The sequence below is a fragment of the Micropterus salmoides genome, unplaced genomic scaffold, assembly GCF_014851395.1.
Source record: "Micropterus salmoides isolate LMB-PRFRI ecotype aquatic unplaced genomic scaffold, ASM1485139v1 Ms_hic_scaffold_18, whole genome shotgun sequence".
NCBI classification, from domain to species: Eukaryota; Metazoa; Chordata; class Actinopteri; order Centrarchiformes; family Centrarchidae; genus Micropterus; species Micropterus salmoides.
The window spans coordinates 4,046,918-4,072,270 of record NW_024040928.1 but is presented as its reverse complement, the minus strand read 5'-3'; the positions used below and the strand labels follow the sequence as shown (position 1 = coordinate 4,072,270).

Below are 25,353 nucleotides of genomic sequence, written 5' to 3'. Positions count from 1 at the left end.
AAAACACCTGAAATAACATACCTAAAATTAATCTCCTCAACCATTTGGCCTAGATACATAACTGGTAGAGGTCAGAAGCTAAAGAATATATATCCACTGTAAATTAACATATTTATTTTACCATTACAGACTAAATGGAGATGCAATAAAGAAAAATATGATATTTTTTCAGCATTGTAGCATTGTAATTGTTCAACAATAAAATTAATCCTGATTGAATTAATAGGGCTAATAGTAATAATAATTGTAGCAGCGGGTGTTGAGCAGGAACCAGGAGGCAGCAGGCAACTTGCAACCACAGAACGAGACTCCACAGCTCCGGAGCCAGAAACGCCTGCAGATAACGACAGAAGGAGAGAGGAGAGGGACAAGAAAGCACAAAACTACGGGAGAGAGAAGAAGTCAAGTTAGTAGCGTACATTAAAGTGATAAGAATGTATACAGATGGAGAGATGGAGAGAAGCTTCATGGAGAGTCTCAGTCTAGGCCTAAGGGGTGGTTCTATAAGCTTTATCAAAGAGGAAAGTCTTAAGCCTACTATTAAATGTGGAGATGGTGTCTGCCTCCTGAACCCAAACTGGAACCTGGTTCCACAGGAGAGGAGCTTGATAGCTCTGGCTCCCATTCTACTTTTGGAGACTCTAGGGACCACAAGTAACCCTGCATTCTGGGAACGCAGTGTTCTGGTAGGGTAATAAGATACCATGAGCTAAGATAAGATGATGCCTGAACATTAAGAGCTTTGTAGGTGAGCAGAAGGATTTTAAATTCTATTCTGGAATTTACAGGAAGTCCGTGCTCTCTTTTCCTCATTCTTGTTGGAACACGTGCCACGGCACTCTGGATCAGCTGGACAGTCTTAGGGAACTTATCAGAATCAGAATCAGCTTTATTTGCCAGGTATGTGTACACATACAAGGAATTTAACTCAGGCTTGTACATTGCTCATGATGTGCTTACTTACAAAACAATAACAATACAATAATAAAATCACAGACAGGCTACAGTAGAGATACACACTATAAACAAAAACAATATAGAAAGATCTGTAATATACAACAATATGTGACAGAAGTGCAATAGTGCAAAGGATGCAGGAGTAAATTATTATTACTATTATTATTATCATTATTATGTACATGTCGGCGGTGGATGAGATATACATGTACACAAACACATACATACATGTAATGATGTACACAGTGCGATGTAGCACAGTGAAAAGGATTCTGGAATAAATAAGTATTATGTGCAGGTGTTATGTACTATATATACAATATACAGTATGAACAGCTCTGAAATAGAAAATGATGAATAAATAATAAGTGGTAACAGGTGGCTGATTAGAGACAGAGTTACTGGATTATTGCACAGGAATTACTCCTGACACTTTGAGGCAGAAATTAGCTGTTCATCAGAGTGATTGCTTGTGGGAAGAAACTGTTCCTGAGTTGGTTTTGGTTTGATTTTTTCTGCAGTCCTGACTGTCCATTATAGTCTGCTCCTGTCCTTTTTGGTGGCAGATCCAAACCAGACAGTGATGGAGGTGCAGAGAACATACTGGATGATGGCTGTGTAGAAGTGGATCAGCAGGTCCTTAGGCAGGCTGAGCTTCCTGAGCTGGAGCAGGAAGTACATCATCTGCTGGGCCTTCTTGATGATGGTGTCAGTGTTGGGCTCCCACTTTAGGTCCTGGGAAATAGTGGATCCCAGAAACCTGAAGGATTCCACAGCAAACACAGGACTTTTGAGTATGGTGATGGGGGGCAGAGTGGGGGGGGCTCCTCCTGAAGTCCACGATCATCTCCATAGTTTTGTTTGTTGTTCTGTTAGCCCTGTAGGCAAACTGCAGGGGGTCCAGCAGGGGGCCTGTAATGTCCTTCAGGTGAGCCAACACCATTCTTTCAAAGGACTTCATGACCACAGATGTCAGGGCAATAGGTCTGTAGTCATTTAGTCCAGAGATGGAAGGTTTTTTGGGGACCCGGATGATTGTGGAGCGTTTGAAGCAGGAGTGAACTTCACACAGCTCCAGTGATCTGTTGACGATCTGTGTGAAGATGGGGGCAGCTGCTCTGCACAGATTTTCACACAGGATCACACACCGTCTGGACCAGGAGCCTTCCTGATTTTCTTTTCCTTTGGAAGAACTGGCTCACCTCCTCTTCACAGATCATGAGTGCAGGTGAGGGGTTAGAGGGGTCGGGGGGGGGGGATATGTACAAACTGAGATCGATCTGATAAATAGGACTTAAACCAGCTTAGAGCAGTTCCATATACCAACACAGATGGGGATGGGCTGTTAATAAATGAAACCTAATACTAGCGGTGTAACGAGCCAGTTGTTGAGTACCAGCAGAGTTGGGGATGGTCTCCTGAAGTTAGTGAGGTCTCCACACTGACACAGGGTCGTTGGCAGCGTAGCTCCTTTTCGCTGCTTTGATATCTGTAGTCAGCGTGTTCCTGGCCTGGTTATACAGGACTCCCCACTTCTGAAGGCCTCCTTTTTGGTCTGACGAAGCTGCCTGAGTTTTGCTGTGAACCAGGGTTTTTAGTTGTTGTATGTGCGAGCAGCCTGATAATAAGGAATTGCAGTAATCCAGCCAGAAGTAAAAAATGCATGGACTAGTTTTTTCGCATAATTTTGAGACTGGATGTTCCTGATATTTGCAGTGTTACATCGGGGCAGTTCTTGAAGTATGTTTAATGAGAGAGTTAAAAGACATGTCCAGGTCAAAAATAACTGAGATTTCTATCGTTGGTGCTGGAGGCCAGGACAATGCCATCTAGAGTAACTATATCTTTAGATAATGTGTCTCGGAGGTGTTTCACATTAGAAAATTACAGGTCATCCTGTTTTTTTTTTACATCCTGAAGGCACATTTGAAGTTTAGCTAACTGATTGGTTTCATCTAGCTTGATTGATAGATATGATTGGGTATCATCTGCATAAGAGTGAAAGTTTAGTGTTTCCTGAAAATATTGCCCAAAGGAAGCATATATAAAGTGAAACTTTGTGACTAAATTTGGCGTGCATGGAGGATTCATCATTAATATGTACAAACTGAGATCGATCTGATAAATAGGACTTAAACCAGCTTAGAGCAGTTCCATATACCAACACAGATGGGGATGGGCTGTTAATAAATGAAACCTAATACTAGCGGTGTAACGAACATTAGCACGTTGTGTTGTTTTCCAGTCTTTTCTTGTAACAGATGTATTAAGTCAATCCCGGGAACACAAACAGTCCAAGTGATATGTTAGGTAATTTGTGTTAGTTATGGGTGATGAAGCAGAACTCAGTTTACAGTCACATACTGCAGTAAGCCTGAGGTGTTTCACAAGCGTCCCTCGCCTCGCCATCAGATTACTTGTCTGCTTTCTTCTCTGCTGTTTGGCTTTCTTACTCATGTCATCAGTATGTTGACCTATGGAAAGCAAGAATGTTAAATTGCAGTAGCTGAGTGGTAGGTTGTTCTGTAAAAGCTGTCATACACTCCTGTCAGTCCAAATTCCTAACATAGACGGACAGGGTCATGCACACATACCTTTAGTCATGTAAGTAGGAGTCATAGACCAGTTGTGTTTTCTCTTGCTCTGTCTACTGAAAGGTCAGTAGTATTTTCATTATTGTCCTTTTGAATTAACTTAGTAATTTTACATCAGGATTTGTTTCTGGTCTATAGACCAGACAGAAGGATCGAGAGGGAAGGTAGATGTGTAGATGTAGGACATTTTAAGGTGTAAATGTTTTTTGCACCAGTTGATTTTTTTCTACAAAGCCCAATTGGAACCAATTCACTCGCAAACTCACATTTAGCGGGCTACACATCAGAATGGAATAAGATACTTTTTACACTACCAACTGTAAACTAGAATTGGCAAAATCTTCTTAAAACAAAGTGTGCTCGCTCACACTGACGGTTGCTGCTAAACTGTGCAAAAAGGATCATAAATTTTAATTTTAACAAAAAAAGCGCTTTAAAGCATTTGAAATAAGTTGAAGGATAATCCAGTAAAAGCATTCGAATGCAGTTAAACAGTCAGTTGATGTTTAAGTGCTGAAAGCAATTGAACTGTCAGGTTTATTGCTAACGTGAAGATATGTGATCACATTTGTTAATAAACTGTATATGATCATATATGATCTTTCGATACAATTACATTTACATTATGTATTCTAATGTATGTTAACCTAATGTATGAACATGCTCTATTGACATACTGTACACAGTATGTTTGATTACTGCATATGAACAAATGTTAACAAATATGAAAAGTACAGTGATATATGAAAAATCTAATAATAAAAGATCACATCCAAAAATGTTTTCCTTTTCACTTGACAGAACAGTTTGTTTTTGTTGCGGCACAAATCCTGCAGGGTTGGTAATCACAGTCATACTTTTCTGTCTTATTCATTTTACTTTTATTTTTACACTACACTCACAAACATGTTGTTTGGTAGTACAGACCTCAACAAATGTCACATTATCATGATTGTTTCATTGACAATGAAAATTGTGATCTATAAATATTCATTCCCAGTTGCTGTATTGCAAAATGTAAGCAATATGATTCTTTTTTTGCCATTTTGTGCATCCCTAGTATCTCGGCAGCAACTCCAACAAGGTGGAGCAAAAAATACCTTGTAGGATCATAAAGTACAGAATTTGAGCAATGAAGCTGTACAACATAGTGTTTAAAATGGTGATAGCTGGGTGGGTTGACAATGAACTCTTTATTAAACAATAAGCCTGGGAGAATGGTGCTGCAGGCAGAAAAGTCTTCAGTTATTGACTGGAGTCCTGACTAATGCGGTCTGTCTGAAGTTACTTCTTACTACACACACATTAGATGTTTTCATCTTGTGCTGATTTGTGTACTGTTCTTTTCCATGTAATTATTTCCGTGTGAAGTGTGGGAGTGGCACTATTAAATGAATAATGAACTTTTTCTGCTGCTGCCATGCTAACGGATCTTTGCGGCTATAAACTTGTTAGCACTGTGGTGCTTCTAAATGCTAACCTTAATGCAAGTGTTCACCATAGACTGTATATAAAAAGGTGTTCACACACAACCCGAGAAGGCGATTAGAACCTGCGAAAATTTGCTCAGTTGAATATTTTCAACTCACGCGAAGGCCTTCGCGTCGCCGGCACCACCTGACAGGAAATTGTGGCTCTACTCGTCTTTGCATTGACTTTGCATGCACAGTAACATTCTCACAATGTTAATATGCTATATATGTTTAGCAGACACAATGTTTACCAGGTTCAGCATCTTAGTATAGCCTGTTTTCATGCTTAGAGGGAGTTGGAGTAGCAAAAGTCAGTGGGGTTCATCCTCTTGGGACCATGCTTGTCTGTACAAATCTTCATCCACAACCCAAGATTTTTCAGTCTGGACCAAAGTGGTGGACACAATAGTGCCGTCCTTAGAACCACACTGCAAGCATGGCTAAAAAAATCGTTTTTCGCTGTAGTAAGCAATAATTTTTGTCATTGTAACTTCTGGACAACATATTTTCATGTTATATTTAAATAGCTGGATGTTTTCTTTCTTTCTTTTATAACAAGAAATATTTCTTGTAATGTGATAAGTGGATACAGTATGTCTGTTAAACCATAATTATCTGCTATTATTAACATATATCATTATTATAAACATATTTTTATATTTAGTTTTTGGTTTTTTTATGTCTTTGTAGAAATACATTGTTGTAGAATTCAATGTCAGGCTGCACAAGACTTTCCTTGTTCTTCCCTGTACTGTACCTGGCTTTAATTGCCAACTCTGTTTACGTAAGTATAAACAAGAAATTCCAGTCAGCTATTTCATCTCAGATTGTTCTTCTGCCCCTCCCATCAGATCAAAAACTTTTCTCTATCCAATACACACACACACACACACACACACACACACACACACACACACACACACACACACACACACACACACGCAAGCTGATAGGCCATTGGTAATTTTTTGCATGCCCAACATCCTGGTTCGATTAAGGACAAACATCTCAACTAAATGCTGCATCAAAATGCTGTTTCATTGTGAATATGTGTTAATTTTCTTGTTTGTAGTCTTATTCATGTTGTCCCCATTTTCCTTAATCTCAAATTGTCATCATGGTGTCTTTGCCCTGTTTCAAGATTTTCTAAAGATATCAACAAAAAAAGAGCTGTAAGAATTTGTAAGTGTGTGTGTGTGGAGATCTACAGTGGCTTTGTCTGAGCAACACTCTTAGCACAGTGTGTATACTTTGACCAATGCAGTTCCCAGAATGACAGGCAATTCAGGTAAACTGTTTCTCACTATGTCAGTTTTAGTTTCAAATTACCCTTAATAATAATGACAGTAACATCAACATCATTAAAATAATTATGGTTTTATGAATATTTCCACCTAATTTTATTCACTTGCCTTTCCTGGAAAAACTCAAGTCTAATAAAAAACAATCATCCTGCTCAGCTATTTTTAGTCCTGAGCTCTGCTCTGTCAGCTGCACCTTGTCTGATGGTTGAGTCTCTAAATCAGTGTCTTTGTTGATTTGACGTGATCATGTCTCACACTATGTTGTTCAGATGCTGTGAAGATTAAAATGCGACACTTTTGGTTGGGTTAGACGTCACTTTGTGGTTCAGTGAACGTCATAATCAATGCTGATATTTTATGTTATGATACCTTGATATCCTATATGTTATATTTGCTATCTAAAGCTGGATATTTACATAGACACTGAACATCTTAAAATAGTGACCAGTGTCCTGCACAAAAATTATAAATATTTTAGACCTTTGCAGCACACTTAAGCTTTCTCACTCTTATGTGAGATATATGCTATGTTGTGTTTTATGTTGTCTGTCTGAAGCTGGAGATTGCTAACATTTTACATTGATATTGAATATCTGAAATATTTGATGAGTTTTATGTAAGAAACTTCTTGGTATTTTTGTCGTGGTGGAAAGGTATGTAAGAAAACGATTATGCCATCATGCCACACTTAAAGGAAAAGTTAGACATTTTTGGAAATACACTTACTTGTTTTTTGGCAGAGAGTTAGATGAGAAAATTCATACCACTCTAGCATCTGTTAATTAAAAATCCAACTAGAGCCAGCAGCTGGTTAGCTTAGCTAGCATAAAGGCTAGCTAGGGGGAAACAAAATCAAAATCTACTAGCACATCTGAAGCTCACTAATTAACACTTTACATCTTGTTTGTTTAATCTGTACAAAAAGTGTAAAAATGATAATTTGCTGTTTTAGGAAGAATTAAGTGCAGGACTATTTCTGGGCCTGGAGCAGAAATGTTTTGTTAATTTTGTTAGTTACCTTTGGAAAGGCAAGCTAAGTGTTCTCCCCTGTTTCCAGTCTTTGTGCTAAGCTAAGCTAACAGGCTGCTGGCTGTAGCTTCATGTTTAACAAACAACCATGAGTGGAATCAATCCTCTCATCTAATCCTGTTCCAAAAAGCGAAATACCTTTCAACCATTAATCCAATACACCTATTTGATGTTGGAAATTGAGACACATTTGCTTTAAAAACCTAACTGAATTAAACTAACTGAATTGAAGTAAAATGTCTGAATAAAACCAAACTCAACAAAATGATCCCTTGGTCTAACTCTGGCAGGCTTCCTGGTGTTCTACACTGCTTTATGACAGACATTCAGTCAGCCTTTATTTCGCCACACCAGGAAGAGCTCAAAAAAAACAGTCCAGAAGGGGGGAATATATCCCTCAGGCTCCCAGATCAAACCTGAATCCTGATGAGGAAGTAATTATCACAAATTCAGAGTGCTCTCTTCCTTGCTGGTCAGATTGACTTTTTTTTTTCTCAGCAGCTAGCATTCACTTCCTCCTATGAGTAATAAGAGCAGCTTCACACAGACCGGTCTGCTTGTCAGATCGACTGAGTAACTGAGAGCAGCTCACACACAGAGACAGCGGGAGAGGCTCGTGCTCCGATCTACTTGCTGAATGTGTAAGTACAGAATAAGACAGACAACTTGAGTCATGTGACAATGTAGTTCTGCTGTTTGTGTTAAATGTGAATCTCAGCCACAGTCTACAGTCTTGTCTCGTGTAGACTTGTCGTGTTTAAGAATGTGAGACACAAGTAGAGTGTCAGGTCAGATTGTCTGCTGACTTACAGAGTTGCATAGAGCAAAGGTTGCCGGGGTTTGGACATGTGAGGCAATCAGAGCAGCCGAGCAGAGTAGAGCAGATACTCATACTTACTCTTCATTTTCAGGGAGTAAAATGAGTCTGAAGGCCTTGCAGATGTACTGAATATCAATTCAGCAGCAAAGGATGTGGTTTTGTGCTGCAGGTTCTAGCAAGCCTGTGCAAAGCCAAACCCCTTGCAGAGAGGAGGATGTCGCCGATAAAAACATCTTCAAGTGTAAAGCCAAGTGCCAGGGTTCTGTCTACAGCTTGTCTTTTCATGTTCAATTTATTTGTTATGGGTTCTGTTAAAAAAAAAAAAAACACCAAAAAGATAACCCTGACATTGTTTACATCACATCTTTGGTTTCTTCTTCATTCTTCAAATGTTTAGTTGACAGATCAAATGCAGTGGAGGCAAATCGCTCCATCTTGCATGTCAAGGATGGGAAAAAAAACTGAACAAAGAAAAATGGCTCCAAGTATGATTGATATGTTTTGTCTGTCAACAAAGAGAGAGTTCAGAACGTTAACATGAGCGCCCTCTCAGCCACTTGTAGAGTGGTTTTGTTTTCATTGTGTCAGGTATAACTTCTCACATATGCATGTGAGAAGTTGGCTAAGTTTAGTTTTCAGAATGGCTCTGCTTGTGGGAGGAAAAGTGGAAGAAGTGGGTTGAGTCATTCAACAGTTTTCACCCTCAAATGTGATCTCTCTTTGGCCATGAAGTTCAGGGGGTTTCCAGAAAGAGCAATAAATATATCTGGAATGGGGTGAGGCTTGTGACATTAATACCTACACTCACTTTCACATCAGTTCCATTCATGTTTGTTTTTGGTAACTGACCTTAATGACAGTGGAGGTAAAATTAGACCAGGGATCTGTGCAGACCCTCAGCTTCCTGTCTCGGTGTGTCTAACAGGGGCTTTTTTTTTAACCAGCATGACGTCAGCCAGTGTTTGTGCTTACGTTGGCAGTCATGTGTTTGTGGTAAACAGAGCAGATTCTATCAGCGAACACACAAACCACAATGAATTTGGCCGAAACCCCCTGTGAGGCCGCAGCTGCGCTTCCTGTGTTTACAGTGACATCCTCCTGTTGACACCTGTCAACTGTTCTTCAACACAGGCCGTTGCCGTGGAGACGTTGATGAACCAGAATAAGGAGGCGAGGAGGATTCCCCAACCAGACAGTCCTGAGACGAGAGAGGAGAGGAAACACACACATTCTGAATTAGCATCCGTAATGGACCACCAGCAGCAGCACGCCAAAGTGGAGCGATTTCTCAAGTTGGGATACTCTCACAGTGACATCCTGAGGGTGCTGGAGAGCCTCCGTCATGACGCCCAGACCAATGACATCCTGGAGGAGCTCATAAAGACCTGCCACACATCCACTTACAGCAACAAAAGTGTCCCCAATAGTCCAAAGCTGGTGCCCAGAGGCTGCAGCCCCGTTCCAAGTCAACCCAGACCTGGATCCGACAGAGAGCCAGCTGCTGGCTTCAGACCAGTGGTTATAGATGGAAGCAACGTGGCCATGAGGTGAGTCAATTTAATACATGTATCATTAAGAATACTTGTCTTATATCTCAGTCTGTGTATGCTTGTACACAAGGTGGAAGAAGTGCTCCTAGTAGAAAAGCACTTGTATATGTGTATACTCAACTGTGTAACAAGTAGAAGTCCTACATTCAAGATTTGACCAAAGTACTATTAGCAAAATGTACTTCAAGTATTAAAAGTTAAAGTGTTCATTGGGCTGAATGGTCAGTTTCAGTGTCATAATATTATTATTGTTATTGGAATATTACTATTACTGATGCCATAATATATTAGAAGCCCTTTAATGGTAGTTGAGGCGGAGCTAATTTTAACTTCTTTATATGCTGTTGGATCATCATCTATATTAATGCATCATATTTAACAAATCGCTCGTGTTTTCTTAATCTACAAAGGTAGTATCTTTACAAGTGTAAAGAAAGTACAAAGTAACATAAAGTGGAAATACTTACTTAAAATACTTGAGTAAATGTACTTTTCATCACTGTCTAGTCAAATAATGTAACACAAATATATTTTATATGGCAGTGAAAGAATTTTTTTTTTCTTCCACTTCCTGGAAAGAATACTTATGAGGCAAGAGGCTCTGATCTGATATGTTTGTTCGTGTGCATGATTGAATAAGAAAAATAGAGAAAGAGCTTTATAACGGCATTATTTTAGTTTTTACCAGTATCTTTATTTGTGTCAAATCTTGTTTTGCTTCAAAGATTAGAACGTACCACACTTCCTCTTTAAAGATGTGGGAAGTGAAAACATGATGTGTGCCTATATTCCTTTCTTTGTGTCTCCTCAGTTCAAGATTACACGACGCCTGAAGGGCAATGTTAAAGGTTCACATTACATTTGAGCAAGTAATACTGTTATCTAGCATGACTTGCAGTATGTCTAACAATGTACTGAAGTGAAATTCCTATATCACATGATCTCATGGTTGCTACCTTTACCTGACCTAAACTGGGTAACAAGGAAGCTCTGAGTCAAAATGCTCATACAAATAATCTAGCAAGTAGGTGGGGTCATCATATCCATTGAAAATGGAAAACAAAAGAAAGATGTTTTGACAACACATATTGCTGTAAGGACATTGGTTTGAAGGAGGAAGCAGGCAAAAGTATTTACTGTCACACCTTTTTTCTGTAGTCTTTCCTCAGCCATGAAATCTCAGAGGCTCAGGGAGACACTTCTCTCTGTTTCCCTGTGTGAGCCTCTTCGAAGTTACCCTGATCTGCTGTGAAACACACAGCTGGGACAGGTTTCTCACCTGAATAATCCCCATGTCCAACCTCACTCATTCCTGATGCTGACCATAAATGGTCTACCCTATAATTTTATTTCTAAAGTTTATTTGATTATTAAAAGGGGCACTGCAGTGATTTAGTATGGCACTTTCATTAAGTTGGAAGACGTGTGAGAGACAGAATGGTCAAAATTGAAGCAGCAGAAGTGAAGATATGCTGTCTTTTAGTTCCCAGTATGCTCAAACTGCAAAAACACTGGATCCTACACATCCCATAATGCAACGCAATATAATCTTTTGCTAGACCATCCCTGCCTGGTAAACTCCCACATCTTTCTTACTCACCACCGCCTACAAGTTTTCTTTTATTAATGTGTTTCCAAGCCCAAACCAAGATTACTCAGACAGTCTCACTTTACACATTAACACAACTGGCGTCTAGACTAGTGAGGGCCCCCTTTATATCCCATTCACATGCATTATATGTGGCCTAGCAACGTCATTAGTGTCAGTTGGCAAGAGAAAATTATGAATTCTGCAAAATATAATTCTATATAAAGTGCAGTGAACACAATAGGATCATGTCTGCAGAAGTGGAAATGGTGCCTTTTTCAGATGCTGATGCTTTACATGAGAATTTTATAGAATTGTAATTCCTCTGCATTTATCTGAACGAGGGTTTACATGCAACACCTTTAATATGAGAACAGAATATGAAGCATTGTGAGAGCCTAAAGCTGCACTAATCAACATTTTTTTATTAATCCTGATCAAATGACTAAGTGTTGTGATTTACCACCTCACTCTGCAGTCCCTCTCAGCTTTACGGTGTGTTTTAGAGTCTTGCTGCAAATTGTTTCGGTTCCACGGCCCCGAAACTTTAATTTTTTTGGTTCAGTCTATCAGCCTTGTTTCCAGCAGCAGCAGGCAGTTGTTTACATTGAAAAAGTGCTGATAAACCCACCGTACACCTCCTGCTCAGCACCGAACAGCAATGCCGATCTGCAAAAAACAGCTGCAAACTCTCTGACAGCACTGACTATATTTGAGAAAGAGCTATATGCTACTTTTTCAAGGAAATATCCTTCACAGTAAACTTTGTGCAACAACAATAAAGATATGCAAGGCAGAGCACTTATGGATTATGAATAAATCTATTTCATGCCAAGTGTCATCTTTGTAACCTGTTACATGCAAATATCTCACCACTTCCTGCTGATACAGAGAAGGGGGATCCCAGTGCGTGTGCATGTACACACGCACGCACTTTTCACTTTCTCCTGCAGTCACAACGATCCAGTTTACTTCTTCAGTGGTACGATTTTAGTATAAAGATATTTGTCAGGTGAACTTGCACTAACAGAACAGAGCAGATCAGGACTTTTCAATAACTTTTTAATGGTCTTGTTTAGTGAAATGGTATGCTTCAGGGTAAGGGCCTCATTTTGCCCTCTCTCTTCTTGATCTTGTCACATGAAGGAAAAAACGTGTAAAAATGCCACTATATACCTTCAAACTTCAATTAAAAGCCAAACCCTATTAGACTGACTGGGTGTTACTGCACATTCTGACAAATAAACACAGGTCTCAATTCTGGTTCTGGTTTTGATAGAAGTTCTATGGATGTATAAAGAAAAAACGCTTGAGCAAGTTTTAAGCTAAGCATACAAATTTAAATGTTATGTAATGTTATGTTATGGACATGTTACACATCGTTAGATCTCTTAGATTCTCCTCAATTCAATTGTTAAGTTCAGTTTACGGCAACCATGCGCAACAAAGTATAATTAATTCATTTACTGTCATGATAGTCAAAAGAGACAAAGGGGTGACTCCCGAGCTTTGGAGCGGTGATAAAGTCAGAATATTTGTATGTTATTCTGGACTTTTCAGGACCGGTACATTCCTTTCATGTTCACCAATCAGAAGCCTTGATAAGATCAAGTTATGATCAAGGTCAAGAACAACACCAAAAAAATGCTGCCAAACATAATGTTTTTCTTCTTGAGTGAGAAGTCTCTAATAATTTCCTGACTTATTGTGTAAGGCACTGTAAAAAAAAAAAGAACAAAAAGATTCTTATACTCTAGGATTCAGTCCGTGAGACAAAGTGCACATGGAGAGTCTCAGCTCTGTGTCAAGTTACTCATCTCTGTTGCAAAAGTGTTTTAGAGAACTCTTGGCACATGCCTTGTGACACAGTCTACTTCCTGAAAAAGAGAAGAGATGTGTGTGAGTAACATGCACCGGCTTCTGTGTCTTTGCAGCCATGGCGACAAGAAGGTGTTTTCGTGCCAGGGCCTCCAGCTGGCAGTGAACTGGTTCTGGGACAAAGGGCTGCGGGACATCACCGTGTTCGTTCCCCTGTGGAGGAAGGAGCAGCCGCGACCTGAGGCTCCCATCACGGGTAAGGTCCCCTGACTGAGCTAAGGGTGGCACTGCGCACTCATTCTGAAACAGTGCGAGTTGGTCAGTTAAAGGGAAATGACACCAACTGTAAAAATTCCCATGTTATTTCTGTTTCTTCACGATATGTGTGCACATTGTTTCCTTTAAGATTTGTTTCAAGTGTGACCTCACCTGATTGTGACATCAAATTGCTTTGTGACACCACTGCACGTGGATTATAGACAATGAACTATATGTGACAGTGGTGCCAAAAGATTCTGGTTCAGGAAGGTGTGCCCAGCAACAAATAATAAACCTAACCCTATAACATTCATTGTCTTTGGAGCAGAGCCAGATTTCACCTGCCAGCTTTGTCATAAAGACGTGTCATGCAGCTTTTAGCTTCAGTACAGTGTTACAGGCTCACCATCTGTGAATATGTGAATCCTTACAGTGGGAGTCATAACCCTCTGACATACATCATGTTAGAATCCATCAGGTGCTTTTGACTTGAACCAATTCAAAGGTGCTCCGAGCGCAAACCTCTGCGAACATTGAACCACTCTCCATCTTGCTGCTTCAGCCAACAAATCATTGATGTCACTTCCGTGTTAAAGTTGCATTCATTCATTTTTTGGGCTATGTGGGGTCAATAAAACAAGCCTGCGATGTTGTTATGGAAAAAAGGAAAATAGATTTACACTTTCAGCAGACACAGAGCAACATTAGCATTCATTTGGAGTTGAGACCACCTAGTGAATCCAAGTCCAAGATTCACTGTCCTCGTAGCTCTATATTTGGTCTCCACCAGCTCCTCTGAAAAAAATATTTCTCTTTAGATGCTAAATCCTCTACTATACACTCACCAGCAAGTCACTAACATTCTCTATGTAAGCTTTTAAATTACCTGAAGCACCTATAAGTGGGTCCTACTTTGCATGTTCCATGAAAAGAAAGTCTTTTTACACACGTACTGCAGCAAAACAAGGTGATTAATGAACAACACAGACTGTCTTTCATATAGCATGTTGAGACAGAACTGACATGAGCCGGAAAGACTGTAGAAAACTGTTCCGGCATGTCATATGACACTCTGTGTAACAGATGGCTGCTGGTAAATTCCCATCTCTCCACCCTGGCTGTTATTGTCATCCTGTTTGGCAGCCTGATCCCTTCACTGAGGGCAGCTAGCCAGCTTGGATTTACAGTAGCCACAGTGGACTGCAATGGAGTCCCATCCACTAGTTTCACTGTAAAAAACAAGTATCAAATTGTCCATGGAATAAACAATGAGGAAGTGTAACCACAAAACTGAAAAACAGTATGTTGTTCATGTTGGATCAAGTCAGCTAAAAATATCTTCTTTCCTGAAAACAGCTTAACAGCAATTTACAAGGAAGTATCACCAGCAAGTGCAGTTCCACGCCTTATATGATCATGCTCCAAAGCACACTATGAAAACAGGGATTCTAAGATAAAGATACAACCTGGAAGTATTTACTACTAACAATAGATCAAACTTGGTCATCTGTCATCAACAGCACACCAATTTTACAGGTGATGGAACGATTTGCTGGCTTCAAACTTAATATGTCCTACACTTCAAAGTAAACACATACAACAACTGCAACAACAAAGTAAACACACACAAAAACTGCACCATCCACAGTGATCAGAGTGAGGTGATCAAAGTCTGCAAGCAGGGCTGTGTTCAAATTTGACTTAGTTGACTCACTGATAAAGTACCTAGTTTCACCCTAAATTTCCCTGATTAATCACTAAAAACAGTGTTGATCTCTGTTCCATGGCAATGTTCAGCTTTGTTTAACAATACTACCTTTACCATGAATGTATATCTCAACCAATGTAAATCATTTTTTAAACTTTTTTAGGGGTATGCACTGACATCACTGTTCAGTAGCACCCCTGAAACTAAACTGGACATGGAGCTCTCCATTAGCTGTGAAACCTCCGCCATAAATATGTCACATGCTAACAGTGATATTTCTGCTGTTTTCACCTGAAAAAGTCTAGTTCTCAAAACTGGGAATTTTTGGGACTATTATGATCCACCAAGCTAGATATCAGATATTACAACCCGATATCTCAGCTCAAAATGTGCTTCACCAAATGGTTTACAAAACCATTAAAGCATTGACACATTTGTTAACTGACACAAGAAGGACTAGGTGCTATGCCATCAGCTAATTATAATCTATATCTATAAACAATGATAAATCAACTATTCTCGTGTGTTTCGTAGATCAACATATTCTCCATGAGCTGGAGAGGAGGAAGATCCTGGTGTACACACCATCCCGCTGCGTAAACGGCAAGAGGGTGGTGTGCTACGATGACCGGTACATTGTCAAGCTGGCCTTCAACTCAGACGGCATCATCGTGTCCAATGACAACTATCGTGACCTGCAGATGGAGAAACCCCAGTGGAAGAAGTTCATAGAGGAGAGGCTGCTCATGTACACCTTCGCTAATGACAAGTAAGACTGATGGCAGCCTCAGGTCACTATGCACAGACGTGGGGCCTGTACAGAGTGTGTAAGGGGCAGAGGGGAAAATGAAGAAGGGGCACCTCTTCTGCACACACGGTTAAAGTGAAGGTTTCTTTTTGCCCCAACATAACGCCATGCATTCATCTGCTCTAATGTCACCTAAAGGTGTGTCTCTGTGTTGGTGCAGGTTCATGCCTCCAGATGATCCTCTGGGTAGAAACGGTCCCACCATTGATGATTTTCTGCAGAAGAAGCCATGGACCCCAGACAACAAGCAGCAGCACTGTCCTTACGGTTGGTTTACATTTCTGTTTGGCCCAACAGCAGACAAACTGCTCAGGTTACACTTCCTTGTACTCTCCTGTGGGATTCAAAGTCCAACCACACAATGCACACAAAATGATAAAAACCAGCTTAAAGGATATGAAGCGTCTGATCAACATTTGAGTCTGGGACATTTTCATGTACATTAACGTCTGTTTTGATCATCTATATCTATATTATAAAAGGAACCATGGAACACAGAAACAGTTCCAACTGCTGTTATGTTTGATCACCAGGGGCCAGACGGATAAACAATGAGTATACACAAAAAACACACATAATCACGTGAACACTGACTGATTGACATTTGGAAACAAGAGTCTACAGCCATGCTAGTAGCTCTGTGAGGCAATTAGGCTTCGAGCTAAATGCTAACATCAGCATGCTGACATGCTCACAGTGACTCACAGTGGTATAGTTTAGTAGCTGAGGCTGATGGGAATGTCACCATTTTTGTAGGTATGTTGTTCATAAAGTTAACCAAAAATATATGACATATTAATGTGAAAAGTCAGGGGATCCCAAAAGTTATAAGGATGCTCCATCTGGGAATGAACAAATGTACAAAATATTTTGCTAGTTAATCTAGTAACTTATTTCACTGGATAAGTGAAAACTTTGACCTGCTAGTGGAGCTAAAGATAAGGTCAGAAAATCACCATATTCATTCAACCTTTGGTCAACATGGATCTGTACCAAATGCCATGGCAATCCATCCAACAGTTGTTGAGATATTTAAGTTTGGATCAAAGAGGTGGATCGACCATAGACAGTATAAACTGTGGTAGCCACCTGGCAGACACTGCAGTATTGCCCGTACTTTCTGATGGTCCGGTTGTCAATCTGGGAAGTGCCGGGCAGAAACAGACTGACCACAATGTATTTTCTAAATGATTCAACTGGTTTAGAAAAAGATTTCATAAGACCAAAATGTTTTTGCAACCCATAAAGGAAGTGCAAACATCACCCAGATGATTTCAAGTCAGCTGAAAAGTAGAAACTATGAACTGTGTGGAAAGCTCTGTCCTTGCATTACTTCTTTGTAGATCCCTTTAGAAGTGCAAATTTCCATCAACTCATCACAACATAATCTTTTTTTAGATTAGTGACAGTTATGAATGATTCAGACATGGTAAGATGTTTTTTCATCAAACCTACCCTGTGTTTACAGATTGAAAGGCAAATGGAGACACTCTCAGAGAGAATCAGAGCAGTTTTTTTCTTGTCCTTCTTTACTCCTGACTGTGGCATATGAAACTAAGATATTAGTCTGTGGAGTGATTTGCCTGCCTGCCACTGAGGGACTGTGCTCGAGAGACACTCAGCCAACACAGAGGCTGCTGGGGACAAACAGCCCAGAGACAGGGATCCCTACAGAATGTCCTACAATAATAGTTTTTGCCTTTGTACCACAGCCACAAAGATGCTGGAGTTTACAGCAAATTTGTTTGTTTTTAATGTAGTGCAGAGGGCTTACAGCATACTCAGATACACAAATCCAGTGTTGACAGTTTCTATAGGAGATACAGGTTTACGGTTGTGGAGCCCATAAATAACCTTTTCTTTCTTTCTTTCTTTCTCTCTTTCAGGAAAGAAGTGTACCTATGGAGTCAAGTGCAAATTCTACCACCCAGAGCGGGCCAACCAATCACAGATGTCTGTGGCAGATGAACTGAGGGCGCTGAGAGACAAAGCCAAGAAGTTCCCGACCAAACCGAGCCTGCAGGACACACCGTACGGCCCTCTTGTGTATCAGCCGGAGCACAGATACACTTCATCCACCCCTCCGCCTCTCAGCACAGACGATCAGTCCCACAGGGCTTCACCCAGCGAGCAGTTCCTCTATCACAGAGACACCAGCAGCCCGAGAAGCCAATCAAACACGAACCTCCACCTTTGCCCGAGCCCCGATGTGGACGAGGCCTTCAGCTCCTTGGAGAGCTCTATGTCCAGGTTCTACATCCAGGATGTGCCATACAGCATGGAGCGCCCTCTCCACAGCTACAGCAGTGGGGTGGCCAGCTACAGCCAGAGCCACAACGACTACTCCCTCTCAGGGTCATACGGCGGGAACAACCAGAGGTCCTGCCAGGGCGGAGGAGGTTACTACCCTCAGCAAAACGGTTCGGTGTCCTGTGAGTGCCTTGTGTGCAGCCATTGCAGGTGTGGTCACCAGCAGACCAGGATGCCCCCCCACCACCATGCAGGATGGGGCTCCTGTCCGGCTTTGTCTCCAAATAACAGGGAGCATCCTGGCCTTTTTTCAGAGAAGCAGTACTTCAAACAGCCCTCTAACAGACAGAGCCACAGCTTACCGAGGGACCCATGGGTGCAAGGCAGCCTCTCTGATGGCAGGGTGATCGGCCGGGCCAAGACCCCGTCCAGCGAGCAGAGGAAGGGCCTCAGGAGCCAGCTGAGCACCCTCTTCCCTCAGAGCACAGTGGAACAGGTCATGAATGCCTACCCACACGTCTCAGACATGTCCGAACTGATTTCTCTCATCCAGAGCTACAGGACCAGCCACATCTCCTTCTAGATTAGAAAGACTCATTTTGACTCAAGCTGAGCCGACATTGGAGTTCTCATCCCAGAAGCAAAGTGAAAACTGAAAAAACCTCTACTTTTCTTGAAATTACTATGAATTTGTGTTACTATGAATCATACTGTGGGAAAACTACCACTGTTGCTTGAACACATTCCAAACTTTACCTTTATTTTAGCATTAAAAAGTGACTCAATCTGATGAAGTCTTGAAAATGTAGCAGACTGAATGCTATTTCTTTATCTTAGTATGAAGGTGCAATGCACCATGCTCCATACATGCTACTTATTGTAGCAGTGACAAATGTTTTATTAAAGCAGTTGTTTTCTCATGTTGCCTCAAAATGAGGAACTCTATTACACTAGTCTGTACTTCTGTAAAGAATGTCATTGACCCATTTTTGATATGAATTTTAGAGGCTTGTGTTTTTGCTGTGCATGTGAAATAAAAGCTCTCAAACCACCCTGGATATTTGTATCTGATAAACATTTGAAGTAGTCCTTACAGTTGGTGAGATAAATCTTATTTTAAATCAACATTCAAATTTCTAGTGTTGCCACAATCCAATCAGCGTTTGCCACAGTATGTGCTTTACATCAGTTATCAAGGCCAAATACCTGCTGCAACATGCTGAGAGCTTGAGCCACTCGGCAGCTTTCAACCCTGTGTGACTGATATATAATCTAACGTAATGTATTATGACTACTCTCCACCTGTCGAATCCAGACTCCAAAAAAATAGGGGTCTCAGTTAGCATGCTAACGTCTTTGACATAACGTCAAAACTGTTACTTCTTCACATGCTGTTGATAATGTAATGATATGGCCATATCTTACCTTTAAACGAGCAGTCCAGTATTTCATTTCAGTAAAGTCAGGGGACTTGCATGAGAGAGAATAAAAATAAAGAATAAAATAAAAAGGTCAAATCAAAGCAGCAGAGATATGTGTATTAACACCGGTACACAGCTGAAAGTGGTCCCCAACAAATGGACTATTTGCTAAAATACACATTGCTAAATTGTGTCAGCGATGGCATCGGCACCTTCTCCATGGTTCCCACTGCTGTGGCCAGTCCCAGCTGCAGGAAAACTTGGTAAAACTGCCTTGGAGACCCATCAGGAATGAAAGTCTCCCATGACCTCATCATACTTCAAGGCATCCAGCAAGGTCTTGATGCAGTTGTAATCCTCTCTGAGGTGCACAAGAGTGAGCCAGGGGAATAAACGGGTACTTGTTGCCATGATGGAGCAGCATGGCTTTGAGGCTGGTGGACCCCGGAAGCTGCTGATGTCACCACTGCACATCAAATCAATCCAATCCAATTTCTAACAATATCTTGCTAACATTAGCCACCGGTCATCTTTGCTGAGTCCCCCCCCCCCATTACTCTATTACTGGTTATAAATAAAAATGGGCACAAACTAATTAATAACATTAATATTCACACTACTCTATTAAGTGTCCCAGTAGTCAGCATGCAACGCCAGAGCCCTGCAACTGATAAAACCTAAGTGGAATACATTAACCATTAAGTAGTAGTTCCAGCTGTAGTTTTCCTGCTATGATGTAGCACAATGTTTGCTATGACAAAGCTCAATTACTTTAGCTCCATAACCATCAACGCATTTAACCACACACATTATGCCAGTTAAAGATTTGGAAACATCCAGATTATTAAACATCTTCCAGTCAGACAAAGTGCCCCTAATTTGGTCTCTTCTGCCATCTAGTGGACAAAAACATACTTAACAAAGGCTAAGAAGAGATTTTCAGAATAGATTTTTTTTTATTATTTTTACAAATAACTTATCTGTTACAAAGACAGTTTTCCCAGCTAAAATCAAAAAAACACTTTAGATATCCAAATTATTTTTTTCCATTGAATAAAAACATGAATAAACTGCCTCTTCACACCAAGGTGCAGATAAATCTGAAAAACTGTTTTGTTTTCGGATTGGAGAAAGGAAAAAGTATGGCGTTAAGTGCTTAAGAGACAATAATTCATCTTCTACTTTTAAATGGGGTTTAAACAATACTAAAATTTGGATTTTAAAATGGTACTCAGATGTGACAGAGTAGATTATCAATACAAAACCAATAGTTCCAAAGGCACTGATGCAAGGCAACATTTCACAAACGTGGAAAAAACAAAACAAAGTTAAGGTAAGTTAATGACAATAAGTAAACTTTAGAAACACCCTCATCAATAAAAGCTTAGGAGGATGAAATGAGCCAAATAAAAAATGAGTATACAAAGTGGACAGTCATGTTGTGCTTACATTTTGCTAAAAACATTGTTTTTTGCCTTGTCTCCTTCCAAGATGTAAAAATTCTGACCTGTTGTATATAAGGCACAGGACCCATATGAATGTTTCTACATCATAGGAACCCTTTAAACAGAAACATTCACTTTGATCTTTGGTACCTCACAAAAACCCAATTCAGGTGCAGAGCAACATGGAAACGTTTAACCCAATCAGCTGTTCCAGGAGCACTTTGACATCAATCAGCAGTAACATCCTGATTGTACTGGAAAATGAGTGTCTCTTTGCACTGAGGTGAAGTTGTCCCCAAACATTAAACCTACATTCCAGTTGTCAGATAAGATGGCAGTGTGTAATTTTGCTTTTTGACCCCTTCCCTTCCCCCAACAGTCCCGACATATTTGGCGTCCTGAAAAAAAAAAAAAAAAAAAGACTTGTCCATCGCCTTCCACTTTGCTGCATCTGCAGATCGTACACAGGACACTCAGCAATTACACAAGCAATGAACGGACCAGACAGACGTAGCTTTATGATGACTGCAGGGGTTTTTACTGCTCTGCTCCTCTGCTTCTGCAAGGCTTCAACTCTCACAGAAATCAAGTATAAAGCTTAAAGGGAGCATGATGCTTATTTGTTTGAAAGAGGGAAACAAAACAAGACAAAAAAGTTAATAAAGTCTATTAAGCTATACTTACAGGAAATACAAGTGATTCATAGTGTGAGGAAGAAGGCTTTTAAGGCACATTCTAAAAATATGTACAGTAAAATGCTCAAGGGGGAGTTTCTGCCTCCGTGTACTGTACACAAAGCATGCAACTTTTTTTTTTTCATGAACTCATGATTGAAGAGACAGAAAAGGGATACTGAATGGGGAGGACAAGAGGCACGTCTGAGTGCCAGCGACAATGACTGTTCCCCTTTGGCATCCTCTAGAATAATCAGCAAACAAACTTTAAAATCCATGATTAGTCTGTTAGTTTTCCCTTCAGATGGAGAGCAGTGGCTGAACACAGTTCCCAATCCCCGGTCAAGCCACCACAGAGGAAGAAAAACTCAATTAAAAATCAGCAAAAGGCACATTGGCACCTGTGTAGGTATGTGTATGTGTGCCGTCATACTGCAGGGCCACACTTGTAATACTGTAAGTGGGAGCAGCGAGGTATCCCCAGGGTTAAAGTGTCACCCGTTGAGCAAAACATGGGGAAGTGACCCCACGTGATCCGAGTCTCTAAGGTGAGGTATCATCCGACTCTGCCAGCCTTTATGAAAAATCACAAGCTGTAAACACTATCCAGTCAAGCCTTCAGTGGACAGCATTCTACAAACCTTAGAGAGGAGAAAAGAAAAAAAAACAAAAACAAACAAGAACAACGGGCCACATGATGCAGGATGACTACACCCCATCCCAGTTTTCATACAACTAGGGGAAAAAAGAAACAGAAAGGGCCCTTTTCTATTCTAGGCTGGTAGAAGACAGGTGGGCAGACGAAGGGGCGGCGCGTCGCAGCCTTTTTGGCTCAGAAGTGCCGCGGGAACTCGCACTGTTCACAGCGGTTGAGGGCGGGATGGTTGAGGAAGGTGCAGGCGGTGCAGCTCCACTGCGTCCCCTCGTCCTCCTCCTGGTCTGAGATGGGCTTCACAATCTTACTGCCCGAGTCTGTGAAGAGGAGGAAGAGGAGGTCAGTACACAGGAGAAGTTCAGCCCGCCAAGGTTATCTATGAAGTGATGTAAACAAGGACATGAAAATTATACATGTGGCTGTGGTGACGGAAACACTTCGGTGTGAGTGATTACATGCAGTAATCTGATATGATAGAAAAGGAGATAAACATTTTTCTTCCACAAATGTTTCTTAACTTAAAAAAGCTTCTTGTTTTTTTTTTTGTTTTTTTTTTTTTAATTGTGAAATACTGGATTTTTTCACCTGTTCAGGACTCTAAATTCAATTCAGTTCAACTTAAAACGGTCCCAAGACAGAAACCACTGCTAGGGGCCTCTGGATAGTGTTGTGTTGCATAACCTTTTCTAACCCTACTCTGAAAATGATTTCAACACTCTGATAAAGTCAAACATTTTAGATACATTGCAAAATGTGTAAAAAATGATAAAATGTAAAGATATGGATTGTAGTCATAACCCACTGTTTTTGATTTCAGTATTTACCTTTAATAACCCATATTGGTACAACCCTGATCACACATTAATGTAACAGTGAAAGCTCCCTCAGTGAAATTAGTACTATCAACATTTTAGATGCTTTAGGGGCCATACTGGTGGTTTTGCATTTGTTGGCCTGTTAGGTCCACATCCGGTGTATTTTAGTAACACTGTATTCTGTAGTTCATTATGTAACCATGAAAAGACAGCATGCAATAATTAAATGGATGAAAAGTAGATATTACAAAGTACAACTGAATCCTGACCATATGCCGGACTTGACCTTAGCACGTAAGGCTAAAATGGAAGATACCCTTGGAAGGGGCAATTAAAGAAAGCTCCTGCTCCTCAGAAGGCTGCAGTTGCAAATACAGTGCCTTCTTGAAAAGGCAAGATAAACATCTGACAGTTATATATTCAATTACAGTATATCAGTAGGATTAGAACATGGGCCAGTACTAATGTAGTAACTACAATATCAGAAGTATACTAAAATGAATCTAAATAGTGTGTCCAGTGAAATGAGGAATGCCCAGACATGAACATGTAACTTTTTTTTTAAACTTACCAATAGATAAAGTACCTTTGGGTTTGGGTGGGACAGGACCAAGGAATCCAATGTTATCATAAAAATTATGCATTGCACTGGGATTAAAGTGTGGTCCTGTAAACAGAAGGAAGAAGAGTAGGTTTACTTTCCTATTTAATAGTGGATTTACATTTCTCACAGTACTTTCAAGTCAACACCTGGAGTAAGCACATATATACACTCAGTTTTACACAAAACCATCAAAAGATACACCACAAGCACCTGTGTGGTGCAAATATGTCTTTTCCTAAAAGAGATTATGAAGCTAAAAACAGCTTGGTGTGCGTGACTGTGCTTTGGCATCATAACTGATCACAGTTATGACTAAGATTATTCAACATCTGGGGTTAAATCCCAGGTATCACCAGGTCAGTGACTTCTTCTCCGGTGTAAACCAGTTGGTTGGTCAGCAGCTCGATCTCAGCAGTCAAGTGCTGCCAGGAGGCCAATAAATCCCTCGTTACCAACCAGCAACAGGATGCAATTCAGGAAGAACTGGCAGTTAATAGTACAATGGCAGCAGCTTGACTGCGTGTGCAGAGAGGATGTGAGCAGGCCTGACCAAAGGGCCACAGCTGCGGACCCTGGATCAAATCTGACCTCCCTCTTTTATTCTTATACAGCACAGATATGTACATACGCTGAATGTCAGTTTAACATACCCAAACACCATAAAACACTGAATACTAGAGAGAGAGAGAGAGACAGAATCACACCTCTTGTTTGAAGGAGATCAATTTCTTTGGTGAGGCAATCAATGTCGATCTGCAGTAACCTGTTTCTGCATCGCAACTGCTTCATTTCCTCAATCTGAAAGAGAACGACACAGGACGGTATCAGCCCTCAGACGCAGCCAGCTCTACAGCACTGAACGTTGGACAGCCTGCTTCTGAGTCAGTGGAGCAGATCTGTGACCGTGTCAGGAGGAGAGCGGCTCCACTCTCCAGAGCTGGCTCGCCTTGGTAAACAACAGAACCAAGGAGCTACTGAGCTCAGCAACACCAGCCAATTAACCTCCGCAGCCACTTCCCCCTCTGTTGACTCAAACTATAATAGCTGACTTGACAAAAAGCTGAACCCGTTTCAGATGAAGTGCTGCTTCACAGCTGCAAGTCTAACATAAACATAAAGCTGTGCAGAAAATGAAAAGACATGTTCATTTTAAGCTTTTCTTTGAACTCTCACAATCACAGTGAACAGAGGAAAGAAGAGCTGGAACAGTGATAGTATCACTTCTCTCACTCGGTCCCTGAAGTAGCTGCAGAACTTGCTGCAGTGCTCCAGAGTGAACTGTGAAGTGAATCTGAAGACTTGTGTGCTCTGTCTGATTGAAAATATGGAACGATATCAGCCAAATCATAAACAGACCCTGTAATCAACATAGTTTCAGGGTGTAGGAGCGCGGATGTGCCATGAGCTGGAATCAAGAATGGCAATGTGACCCAGATCATTTTGTTTTGTCTGTTCAGCCTTTTATCTGTCAGCAATAACCAGTAAAAAACATTTGTTTGCAGTTATGTAAAACATCTCTGATGACTCTTAATCACATACATTTCTGAGTTAACTGCTAATAAAATCGTAATGAACATACTGAA

The 25,353-nt window shown here is 40.7% G+C and overlaps 2 protein-coding genes across 4 annotated transcripts in view; one reads left to right on the top strand and one right to left on the bottom strand.

Annotated features, from left to right (window-relative positions):
• The first annotated feature begins 7,727 nt into the window (after positions 1-7,727).
• LOC119908781 (probable ribonuclease ZC3H12D) lies at positions 7,728-19,214 on the top strand. Its single transcript, XM_038726638.1, has 6 exons — positions 7,728-7,997; positions 9,308-9,723; positions 13,249-13,388; positions 15,633-15,867; positions 16,067-16,173; positions 17,793-19,214. The coding sequence occupies exons 2-6, from the start codon at positions 9,329-9,331 to the stop codon at positions 18,737-18,739; spliced, it is 1,824 nt and encodes a 607-aa protein (XP_038582566.1). The 5' UTR covers positions 7,728-7,997; positions 9,308-9,328; the 3' UTR covers positions 18,740-19,214.
• Positions 19,215-20,511: 1,297 nt separating this feature from the next.
• tab2 (TGF-beta activated kinase 1 (MAP3K7) binding protein 2) overlaps positions 20,512-25,353 on the bottom strand; it is a 44,028-nt gene continuing 39,186 nt past the window's right edge. For 2 of the 3 annotated variants that reach the window (XM_038726635.1, XM_038726636.1), the window contains exons 5-7: positions 24,475-24,568; positions 23,738-23,833; positions 20,512-22,668 (exon numbers count right to left, since the gene is read on the bottom strand). In XM_038726635.1, coding sequence (XP_038582563.1) covers positions 22,529-22,668; positions 23,738-23,833; positions 24,475-24,568 — 330 coding nt within the window. In that variant the 3' untranslated portion in view covers positions 20,512-22,528. The remainder of the gene's footprint in view (positions 22,669-23,737; positions 23,834-24,474; positions 24,569-25,353) is intronic. The other variant, XM_038726637.1, reaches the window with a different exon arrangement.